The sequence below is a fragment of the Scyliorhinus torazame genome, chromosome 5 (genome assembly GCF_047496885.1).
Source record: "Scyliorhinus torazame isolate Kashiwa2021f chromosome 5, sScyTor2.1, whole genome shotgun sequence".
In the NCBI taxonomy this organism is placed as follows: Eukaryota; Metazoa; Chordata; class Chondrichthyes; order Carcharhiniformes; family Scyliorhinidae; genus Scyliorhinus; species Scyliorhinus torazame.
Window position 1 is genome coordinate 195722818 of NC_092711.1, and position 12175 is coordinate 195734992.

General features: G+C 47.9%; 1 protein-coding gene across 3 annotated transcripts in view; it reads left to right on the top strand.

Annotated features, from left to right (window-relative positions):
* nup62l (nucleoporin 62 like) overlaps positions 1-12175 on the top strand; it is a 175015-nt gene that overhangs the window by 125571 nt on the left and 37269 nt on the right. For all 3 annotated transcript variants that reach the window (XM_072504953.1, XM_072504954.1, XM_072504955.1), the window contains one exon: positions 1278-1467. In XM_072504953.1, the coding sequence (XP_072361054.1) occupies positions 1278-1467 (190 nt within the window). The remainder of the gene's footprint in view (positions 1-1277; positions 1468-12175) is intronic.

Sequence of the window (12175 nt, forward strand, 5' to 3'; positions counted from 1 at the left end):
AGAGGTAGGTTCTTTACCCAGAGAGTAGTGGGGGCATGGAATGCACTGCCTGTGGAAGTAGTTGAGTCGGAAACATTAGGGACCTTCAAGCAGCTATTGGATAGGTACATGGATTATGGTAAAATGATAGAGTGTAGATTTATTTGTTCTCAAGGGCAGCACGGTAGCATTGTGGATAGCACAATTGCTTCACAGCTCCAGGGTCCCATGTTCGATTCCGGCTTGGGTCACTGTCTGTGCGGAGTCTGCATGTCCTCCCCGTGTCTGCGTGGGTTTCCTCCGGGTGCTCCGGTTTCCTCCCACAGTCCAAAGATGTGCGGGTTAGGTGAATTGGCCAATGAAAAATTGCCCTTAATGTCCAAATTGCCCTTGGTGTTGGGTGGAGGTGTTGAGTTTGGGTGTGGTGCTCTTTCCGGGGGCCGGTGCGGACTCGAGGGGCCGAATGGCCTCCTTCTGCACTGTAAATTCAATGATAATCTATGATTAATCTAGGAGAAAGGTTCGGCACAACATCGTGGGCCGAAGGGCCTGTTCTGTGCTGTATTTTCTATGTTCTATGTGACTACAGGTAATCCCTGATTCCTTTTTGTCATTTGTTTATGTAAACATGCGGGTTGAGGTTTGGCGGTTTATGGGCGGATGGGATCGTTGTTGTTATGGGGATTGACATATCTTGCTGATTATTGTTTATTGTTGATGGGTGTAAATGTGGGAGAAAATGTGAAAAAGGAGGAGAATACATTTTTTTTTTTAATTTTAAAAAAAGGAACTGGTGTAGATGCACACCAAGGTCCCTCTGTACCTCAGTGCTCGGTGGCAAAAAACGTGGCAGATGAAACAATGTGGAAAATGTGAAGTTATGAACTTTGGTAGGAAGAATAAAGTAGCTGAATATTATTTAAATGGAGAAAGACTGCAGAAAACTGAAGCTCAGATGTGAATCTGTGGAATTCTTTGCCGCAGAGGGCTGGATCATTAAGTATGTTCAAGGCATTCTTAGAGCTAGACAGATTTTGATTCAGTAAGGCAATCGAGTGTTATGGGGATAAGGTGGGAAAGTGGAGTTGAGAATTTTCAGATCCGTCATGGCCTTACTGAATGACAGATCAGGCTTGATGGGCCGAATGGCTTCTGCTCCCACATATTATGGTCTTATTGAATGGCGGAGCAGACTGGATGGGCCGAATGGCACCCTACTGCTCCCACATATTATTGAATGGCTGAGTGACTTCTAGTTTGTGCTGTGTTAGGAGATAACCATTGCTTTTGTCTTGTAGCTTCCACCTCTGCAACCATGACCAGCACTGGGTTTTCTCTGGGCTTGAAGACACCAGCCAGTTTCTCCATAACGCCAGGACCAGCTGTGACAACCGCAGGTGTGAGCACTACGACCGCTGCACCCACCACTGCTGTTGGCCCCATTGCTGCCACCATCACCACCACCAGTGCTGCTCCCACCACTGGCAGGTAAGAGAAACCAGCTGGAAGAGAGAAGTTTATTCAAAGGGGAGAATGTATAGGTGTGTGTGTGTGACCCTCCTGTGTCCTTCGTTATTTATCTATCTGGGGTTTCACTGGAATGTTAACAGAATCTCCCATTTCTCTTTATTCCAGGGGTGTTCTGGAGTTGGGAATGCAATCATGTGTTGCCCATTTGGAGTTATGCCTGAGAAGGCAGGGATAATGTTAATCTTGTTAATGGGATGAAATGTAATTATGGTGTGTTATAATGGTGGGAGTGAATGTTCAATGGGGTGCCAATCAAGTGGGCTGCTTTCTTCAGTGTTGTTCATAGAACCTATAGTGCAGAACAAAGAACAATGAAAATTACAGCACAGGAACCGGCCCTTCGGCCCTCCCAGCCTGCTCCGATCCAGATCCTTTATCTAAACCTGTCTTCTACTTTCCAAGGATCTACTTCCCTCTGTTCCCCGCCCGTTCATATATCTGCCTAGATGCATCTTAAATTATGCTATCGTGCCCGCCTCTACCACCTCCGCTGGCAAAGCCTTCCAGGGACCCATCACCCTCTGCGTAAAAAAACTTTCCACGCACATCTCCCTTAAACTTTCCCCCCCTCACCTTGAAATCGTGACCCCTTGTAATTGACACCCCCACTCTGGGAAAAGCTTGTTGCTATCCACCCTGTCCATACCTCATGATTTTGTAGACGTCAATCAGGTCCCCCCTCAACCACCGTCTTTCCAACGAAAACAATCCTAATCTACTCGCCCTTTCTTCATAGCTAGCACCCTCCATACTAGGCAACATCCTGGTGAACCTCCTCTGCACCCTCTCTGAAGCATCCACATCATTCTGGTAATGTGGCGACCAGAACTGCACGCAGTATTCCAAATGTGGCCTAACCAAAGTCCTATACAACTATAACATGACCTGCATGACTTGTACTCCATACCCCGTCCGATGAAAGCAAGCATGCTGTATGCCTTCCTGACCACTCTATCGACCTGCATTGACACCTTCAGGGTACAATGGACCTGAACTCCCAGATCTCTCTGTACATCAATTTTCCCCAGGACTCTTCCATCGACCGTATCGTCTGTTCTTGAATTGGATCTTCCAAAATGCATCACCTCGCATTTGCCTGGATTGAACTCCATCTGCCATTTCTCTGCCCAACTCTACAATCTATCTATATTTTGCTGTATTCTCTGACCGTCTGCCTCGCTATTTGCAACTCCACCAATCTTAGTATCATCTGCAAATTTGCTAATCAGACCACCCATACCTTCGTCCAGATCATTTATGTATATCACAAACAACAGTGGTCTGAGCACGGATCCCTGTGGAACACCACTAGTCACCTTTCTCCATTTTGAGACACTCCCTTCCACCACTACTCTGTCTCCTGTTGCCCAGCCAGTTCTTTATTCATCTAGCTAGTACACCCTGAACCCCATACGACTTCACTTTTTCCATCAACCTGCCATGGGAAACTTTATCAAACGCCTTACTGAAGTCCATGTATATAATATCTACAGCCCTTCACTCATCAATTAACTTTGTCACTTCCTCAAAGAATTCTATTAGGTTTGTAAGACATGACCTTCCCTGCACAAAACCATGCTGCCTGTCACTGATAAGTCTATTTTCTTCAAAATGTGAGTAGATCCTATCCCTTAGTATCTTCTCCAACAGTTTGCCTACCACTGATGTCAAGCTCACAGATCTATAATTCCCTGGATTATCACTGCTACCCTTCTTAAATGGGTAATTTTCCCGAAAATACATAAGGCCAACACACCAGGCTGCCCTATCGTTTCAGGCAATGGGACCTTGTGTGAGAACCTCTCTGGCTATATCAAGGGCATCTTGAAACCCATCGTACAAGGTACGCCCAGCTTTTGTCGCGACACAACGGCCTTCCTACAGAACCTCAGCACCCATGGACCAGTTGAACCAGGAACATTCCTCGTCACAATGGACGTCTCGGCACTCTACACCAGCATCCCCCATGACGACGGCATTGCTGCAACAGCCTCAGTACTCCACACCGACAACTGCCAATCTCCAGACTCAATTCTGCAACTCATCCGCTTCACTCTGGATCACAACGTCTTCACCTTCGACAACAAGTTCTTCATCCAGACGCGCGGAACAGCCATGGGGACCAAATTCGCACCCCAATACGCCAACATCTTCATGCACAAGTTTGAACAAGACCTACTCACCGCACAGGACCTTCAACCGACGTTATACACCAGGTACATGAATTACATTTTTTTTTCCTTTGGACCTACGGCGAAGAATCGCTGAAATGACTACACGATGACATCAATAAGTTCCATCCAACCATCAGACTCACCATGGACTACTCTCCAAAATCAGTTGCATTCTTGGACATACTCGTCTCCATCAAGGACGGTCACCTCAGCACTTCGCTTTACCGCAAACCCACGGATAACCTCACGAGCTCCACTTCTCCAGCTTCCACCCTAAACACATTAAAGAAGCCATCCCCTATGGACAAGCGCTCCGTATACACAGGATCTGCTCAGACGAGGAGGAGCGTAATGGACATCTACAGACGTTGAAAGATGCCCTCGTACGAACGGGATATGGCGCTCGACTCATTGATGGACAGTTCCAATGCGCCACAGCGAAAAACCGCACCGACCTCAGAAGACAAACATGGGACACAACCGACAGAATACCCTTCGTCGTCCAGTATTTCCCCGGAGCAGAGAAACGACGTCATCTTCTTCACAGCCTTCAACATGTCATTGATGACGATGAACATCTTGCCAAGGTCATTCCCACACCCCCACTACTTGCCTTCAAACAACCGCGCAACCTCAAACAAACCATTGTGTGCAGCAAATTACCCAGTCTTCAGAACAGTGACCACGACACCACACAACCCTGTCATGGCAATCTCTGCAAGACGTGCCAGATCATAGACATGGATACCACTATTACACGTGAGAACACCACCCACCAGGTACGCGGTACATACTCGTGCGACTCGGCCAACGTTGTCTACCTCATACGCTGCAGGAAAGGATGTCCCGAAGCGTGGTACATTGGCGAGACCATGGAGACGCTGAAACAACGAATGAACGGACATCGCGCAACAATCACCGGGCAGGAATGTTCCCTTCCAGTCGGGGAACACTTCAGCAGTCAAGGGCATTCAGCCTCTGATCTCCGGGTAAGCGTTCTCCAAGGCGGCCTTCAGGACGCGCGACAACGCAGAATCGCCGAGCAGAAACTTATAGCCAAGTTCCACACGCACGAGTGCGGCCTCAACCGGGACCTAGGATTCATGTCGCATTACATTCATCCCCCACCATCTGGCCTGCGAAACCCTACCAACTGTCCTGGCTTGATACAATTCACACCTCTTTAACCTGGGGTTACCCCATCTCTGGATCTGCAAAGATTTAATCACCTATGCTAATGGTCGCATTCCAAGCATTGTTTGGCATCTTTGAATTTGTCTATATATGTGTTTCTGGAACATACCTCTTCATTCAGCTGAGGAAGGAGCAGCGCTCCGAAAGCTAGTGACATCGAAACAAACCTGGTGTTGGAAGACTTCGTACTGACCCTTCTTAAACAAAGGGACAACATTAGCAATTCTCCAGTCCTCCAGGACCTCTCCCGTGCTCAAGGATGCTGCAAATATATCTGTTAAGGCCCCAGCTCTTTCGGCCCTCGCTTCCCTCAATAACTGGGATAGATCCCATCCGGACCTGGGGACTTGTCCACCTTAATGCCTTTTAGAATACCCAAAACGTCCCCCTTCTGCCGACTTGACCGAGAGTATTTAAACATCCATCCATAGCCTCAACATCCGTCAAGTCCCTCTCCTTGGCGAATACCGATGCAAAGTACTCATTAAGAATCTCACCCATTTCCTCTGACTCCAGGCATGAATTCCCTCTTTTGTCTTTGAGTGGACCAATCCTTTCTGTAGTTACCCTCTTGCTCCTTTACGAATAAAAGGCTTTGGGATTTTCCTTAACCCTGTTAGCCAAAGATATTTCATGACCCCTTTTAGCGCTCTTTATTGTGTGTTTGAGATTTGCCCTACTTTCGCGATATTCCTCCAAAGCTTCATCAGTTTTAAGTTGCCTAGATCTTATGTATGCTTCCTTTTTCATCTTAGCTAGTCTCACAAGTCCACCCTTCATCCATGGTTCCCTAATCTTGCCATTTCTATCCTTCATTTTCACAGGGACATGTCTGTCCTGCACTCTAATCAAATTTTCCTTAAAAGACTCCCACATTTCAAATGTGGATTTACCCTTAAGCAGCTGCTCCCATCCACATTCCCTCGCTCCTGCCGAATTTTGTTGTACTTGGCCTTTCCCCAATTTAGCACTCTTCCTTTAGGACCACTCTCGTCTTTGTCCGTGAGTATTCTAAAACTTACGGAATTGTGATCTCTATTCCCAAAGTAATCACCGACTGAAACTTCAACCACCTGGCCGGGATCATTCCCCAATACCAGGTCCAGTATGGCCCCTTCCCGAGTTGGACTATTTACATACTGCTCTAGAAAACTCTCCTGGATGCTCCTTACAAATTCTGCTCCATCTACGCCTCCAACACTACATGAGTCCCATTCAATGTTGGGGAAGTTTAAAATCTCCCATCACGACCACCCTATTGCTCCTACATTTTTCTAATATCTGTCTACATATTTGTACCTCTACTTCACGCTCGCATTTGGGAGGCCTGTAGTAAAGTCCCAACAATGTTACTGCACCCTTCCTATTTCTTAGCTCTACTCGTACTGCCTCAGTGCTTGAATCTTCCATCGTGCCCTCCTTAATCATAGCTGTGATATCATCTCTGACCAGTAATCCAACTCCTCCACCCCTTTTACCTCCCCCTCTATCCCTCCTGAAGCATCTATACCCTGGGATATGTTGCCAGTCTTGCCCTTCCCTCAACCAAGTCTGAGTAATACCAATAACATCATATTCCCAGGTACCAATCCAAGCCCTATGTTCATCTGCCTAACCTGCTGCACTTCTCGCATTGAAACAAATGCACCTCAGACCACCTGTCCCTTTGCGTTCATCATCTCTTCCCTGTCTACTCTTCCCATTAGTCACATTGAGTTTATTACCTAGTACCTTACTGGCTTTAGTTGCTGCTTCTTTACTGACCTCTAACTTCCTAATCTGGTTCCATCCCCCTGCCACATATTAGTTTAAAACCTCCCCAACAGTGTTAGCAAAAGCACCCTCTAGGCCATTGGTTCCAGTCCTGCCCAAGTGTAGACCATCCGATTTGTAATGGTCCCACCGCCCCCAGAACCGGTTCCAATGTCCCAAAAATCAGAACCGCTCCCTCCTGCACCATCTCTCAAGACACATATTAATTCTGACTATTCTTGAATTTCTACTCTGACTGTCTCGTGGCACTGGTAGCAATCCTGAGATTACTGCCTTTGAGGTCCTACTTTTTAACTTGTATCCGAACTCCCTAAATTCTGATTGTAGGACCTCATCCCATTTTTTACCTATATCGTTGGTGTCTACATGCACCACGACAACTGACTGTTTACCCTCCCCCTTCAGTATGTCCTGCAGCCAATCTGAGACATCCCTGACCCAGGAGGCAACATACCATTCGGGAGTCTCGTTTTTGACCACAGAAACACCTGTCTACTCCCCTTACGATTGAATCCCCTATGAGTATCGCCCTGCCAGTCTTTTTCCCGCCCTTCTGTGCAGCATAAGACCATAAGACATAGAAGCGGAAGTAAGGCCATTCGGCCCATCGAGTCCACGCCACCATTCAATCATGGCTGATTTCAACTCCATTTACCCGCTCTCTCTCCATTGCCCTTAATTCCTCGAGAAATCACGAATTTATCAACTTCTGTCTTAAAGACACACAACGTCCCGGCCTCCACTGCCCTCTGGGGCAATGAATTCCACAGACCCCACTCTGGCTGAAGAAATTTCTCATGGCAGAGCCAGCCATGGTGCCATGAGCCTGGCTACTACTACCTTCTCCTGGTGAGTTATCTCCCCCAACAGTATCCAAAACGATATACCTGTTTTGGAGGGAGATGACCGCAGGGGACACCTGCACTGCCTTCCTGCTCTTTCTCTGCCTTTTGGTCACCCATTCCCTGTCTCCCTCACCAATCTTAATCGGCGGTGTGACCAACTCACTGAACGTGCTATCCACGACCTCAGCATCGCGGATGCTCCAAAGTGAGTCCATCCGCAGCTCCAGAGCCGTCATGCGGTCTAGCAGGAGCTGCAGCTGGACACACTTCCCGCATATGAAGGAGTCAGGGGCATCAGCCGCTTCCCTGAACTCCCACATTGAGCAAGAGGAGCATAACACGGGGCTGGGATCTCCAGCCATTTTTACACTCCCAACAGTTTTTAAAAAAAATTTACTCCCCTTCTCAGCAAGCACTCACTCAGCATCCACTGTGCCCCGCACGATAACACCTCAGGGAAAAGAAAAACTACTTACCAGTCATAGCCAATCACTTACCTGCAGGCTGTGACGTCACGGTACAACTTCTTTCTACTTCTCCCTGCCCTCGAGTCTCCCTCTTGACCTTTGCTCGATTGGGATGCTTAGTGATTGTCTTTTTTTTTGTTAGAGCAGGAGGTAGGGAGGGAAAGACTGAAGAAGTGTTTTGGGTTTAACTGTCACTTGACAACAGCTCCTCCACAATCCACCTTTTGGATGCAGTGACCGCAATGCACAAATGCAAATTTTCCCCACGACAGCCAATCAGCTCCGCTCTACTGCCCTCTGCTGGATGCTTGCCTTGACTTGATCACCTAGGGTGTCTTGCTGAGGTACACTTTCTGGATGCAGTGACCGCAATGCACGGATGCAGATATTTCCCGCAACAGCCAATCAGCAGCTCCGCTCTACTGCCCTCTGCAGGAGGAGACCATTCGGCCCATCAGTCCGCACTGGCCCTTGGAAAGAACACCCCCATCTAAGCCCACACCTCCACCCCATCCCCCTAACCCAGCAGCCCCACCAACCTTTTTGGACACTAAGGGCAATTTAGGATGGTCAATCAAAGAAATCATAGAATTTATGGTGCAGAAGGAGGCCATTCGTCCCATTGAGTCTCCATCGGCTCTTGGAAAGAGAACTCTACCCAAGCCCACACCTCCACCCTATCCCCATAAACCAGCAACTCCACCCAACACTAAGGGCAACTTTGGACACACGGCAATTTAGCATGGCCAATCCACCTAACCTGCACATCTTTGGACTGGGAGGAAACTGGAGCACCCGGAGAAAACCCACGCAGACACTGGGAGATCGTGCAGACTCCGCACAGACAGTGATCCAAGTTGAGAATCAAACCTGGGAGCCTGGAGCAGTGAAACAACTGTGCTAACCACTGTGCTACCGTCCCGTCCCCCCCCCCAACTGTGCTATCGTGCTCTCATTCAGACAAGGAGAGTATTCCATTACACACCTGACTTGTGCCTTGTAGATAGTGGGTAGGCTTTGGAGTGTCAGGAGGTGAGTTACTCGCCTCACGACTCCCAGCCTCTCCTTTAGCCACAGTATTTATATGGCTGGCCGAGTTAAGGTCAATGGTAACCTTGGGTGTTGATCGTGGGAAATTCAGCGATGGTAATGCCATTGAATGTCAAGGAACAATGGTTAGATTGTCTCACGTTGAAAATGGTGCCTGGTGCAAATTGCCACTTGTTGGCCCAAGCCTGAATATCATCCAGGTCTTGCTGCATTTGGACATGGACAGCTATCTGGGGAGTCGCAAATGGTGCTGAACATTGTGCAGTTATCTGCAAACATCCCCACTCCTGACCTTATGATGGAGGGAAGGTCATTAATGAAGCAGCTGAAGATAGTTGAGCTGAGGAACACGTGCAGTGATGCCCTGGAGCTGAGATGATTGTCCTCCAACCACCACAAACATCTTCCTCTGTGCCAGTTATGACTACAAACAGTGAGTTTCTCCTGATTCCCGTTGACTCAGTTTTGCTAAGGCTGCTTGATGCTGTACTTGGTCAAATGCTGCCTTGATGTCAAGAGAGACCACTCTCACCTCACCTCTGGAGTTCAGCCCTTTTATTCATGTTTGAACCAAGGCTGTAATGACGTCAGGAGCTGACTGATCTTGATGAAACCCAAACAGAGCGTTGATGGGCAGGTTATTACTAAGAAGTGCTGCTTGATAGCACTGTTTGACTTCTTCCATCACTTTACTGATGATCAAGAGCAGACTAATAGGGCGATGGGTGGGGTTGGATTTGTCCTGCTTTGTGTGTGCAGGACATAACTGGAGAATTATCTATATTGCTGGGTAGACAGCACTGTTGTAGCTGTACTGGAACAGCTTGGCTAGGGTGGTGGCAGGTTCTGGAGCGCAGCTCTTTAGTACGATTGCCGGAATATTGTCAGGGCCCAGTTTCTTCGCAGTATCCAGTGTCTTCAGCCGTTTCTTGATATTACATGGAGTGAATTGAATTGGCTGAAGACTGGCATCTGTGATCAAGTGAACCAAGAAAATTACAGCTCCGGAACAAACCCTTCGGCCCTCCCAAGCCTGCACCGACTGTGCTGCCCGTCTGAACTAAAAACCCCTGCCCTTCCAGGAACCATATCCTTCTATTCCCATCTTATTCATTTATTGGTCAAGACGCCCCTTAAAAGTCACTATCGTATCTGCACCCACTACCTCCCCCGGCAGTGAGTTCCAGGCTCCCCTCGCCCTCTGTTTATAACAAAAAAACTTGCCTCGTGCATCTCCTTTAAACCTTGCCCCTCGCATCTTAAACCGGTGCTCCTTTTAATTGACTTTCACCTGTGGAAAAAACATCTAATTATCCATGATGCAGGGGACCTCCGGAGGAGACCGAGATGGATCATCCACTGAACACTTCCATGCTGAAGATTGTTGCAAATACTTAAGCCTTATATTTTGTGCTCATGTGCTGGGCCCCTCCATGATTTGCGGATTGGGATAGTTGTGGAGCCGCCGCCTCCAGTTCGTTGTTTAATTGTCCACTGCTATTCACTACTGGATGTGGCAGGACTGCAGAGTGTACATCTGATCGGTTGGTTGTGAGATCACTTAACTCTGTCTATCGCTTGCTGCTTATTTTGTTTGGCACGCAAGTAATCCTGTAGTGTAGCTTCACTAAGTTGACACCTTTTTGGGCATGCCTGGTGCTGCTCCTGGCATGCTCTCTTGAACCAGGGTTGATCCCCTGGATTGGTGGTAATGGTAAACAGGGGGATACGCCAGACGATGAGATTGCGATTGAGTACAATTCTGCTACCTGATGGCCCACAGCAGCTCAGATGCCTAATCTTTAATTGCGAGATCTGTTCGAAGTCAATCCCATTTAGTACAGGGGTAGTGCCACACAACACAACGTAGCGTATCCTCAATGTGAAGACGAATCTGTGTGGTGGTCACTCATACCGATGCTGTCATGGACAGATGCATCCATGGCAGGCAGGTTGGTGAGGATGAATATGTTTTCCCCTCTTGGTTTCCTCATTACCTGCGGCAGACCCAGCGTAGCAGTTATATCCTTTCTGACTCGGCCAGCGCGCTCAGTAATGGTGCTACCAAGCCGCTCCTTGCTGTTGGACGTTCCCCACTTAGTGTACATTCTGTGCCTTTGCCACCCTCAGTGCTTCCTCCAAGTGGTGTTCAACGTGGAGGAGTACTGATTCATCAGCTAAGAGTGAACAGTACTTTGTAATCAGCAGTAGGTTTCCTTGCCCATGTTTGACCTCGTGCCATGAGACATCATGGGTACCAGAGTCGATGTTGAGGACTCCCAGGACAATTCCCTCCCGAGTGTATACCACTGCCGCCGTCACCCCTACTGGAACTGTACTGCTGGTGGTACAAAACATACCCAGGAATGGTGATAGTCGTCTCTGGGGCATGATCTGTAAGGTATGATTCCATGTGAATGACTAGGTCAGGCAGCAGGGAGAGACAGCTCATCCAATTTTGACACCGGCCCGCAGATACGGAGGACTTTCCAGCATCGACAGGGCTGGATTGCCTCGTTGCTTCTGGAGCTTGGGTCAATATCAGATGGGCCATTGGTTTTGTTCCTTTTTTGTTGTTTTGTCGTGGTTGGATATAAATGAATAGTTTGGCCATTTCAGGGGGCATTTAAGAGTCAACCACATTGCTGTGGACCTGGTGTCACATGTAGGCCAGAAAAGGTAAGGACAGCAGATAAATTAGTGATCGAGATGGGTTTTTATAACAGTCGACAATGGTTTCATCGTCATCGTTAGACTTTCCAAATTTTTAATGAATTCAAATTTCACCATCTGCCGTGGTGGGATTTGAATCCAGTACCCCAGAACCTTTTTCTGGGTCTCTGAATTACTCATCCACCAACACCACTGCCTTTGCATAATGTCAAGGGGTGATGGTTAGTTTCTCTCTTGCCTGGCACTTGTGTGGCACAACTGTTGCTTGCCACTTGTCAGCCCAAACTTGAGTATTGTCCAGGTCTTGCTGCATTTGGAACAACAGAAAAGTTACAGTGCAGAAAGATGTCATTCAGCCCATCTTCTCTGCTCCCTGTTAATTGACCCCTCAAAGGGGAAATAACTCCCTGTCTACCCTCCTAATTTTGTGAACCTCAGTTGGGTCACCCCTTAACCTCCTGTTCTAAGGAAAACAACACAGTCTATCCAA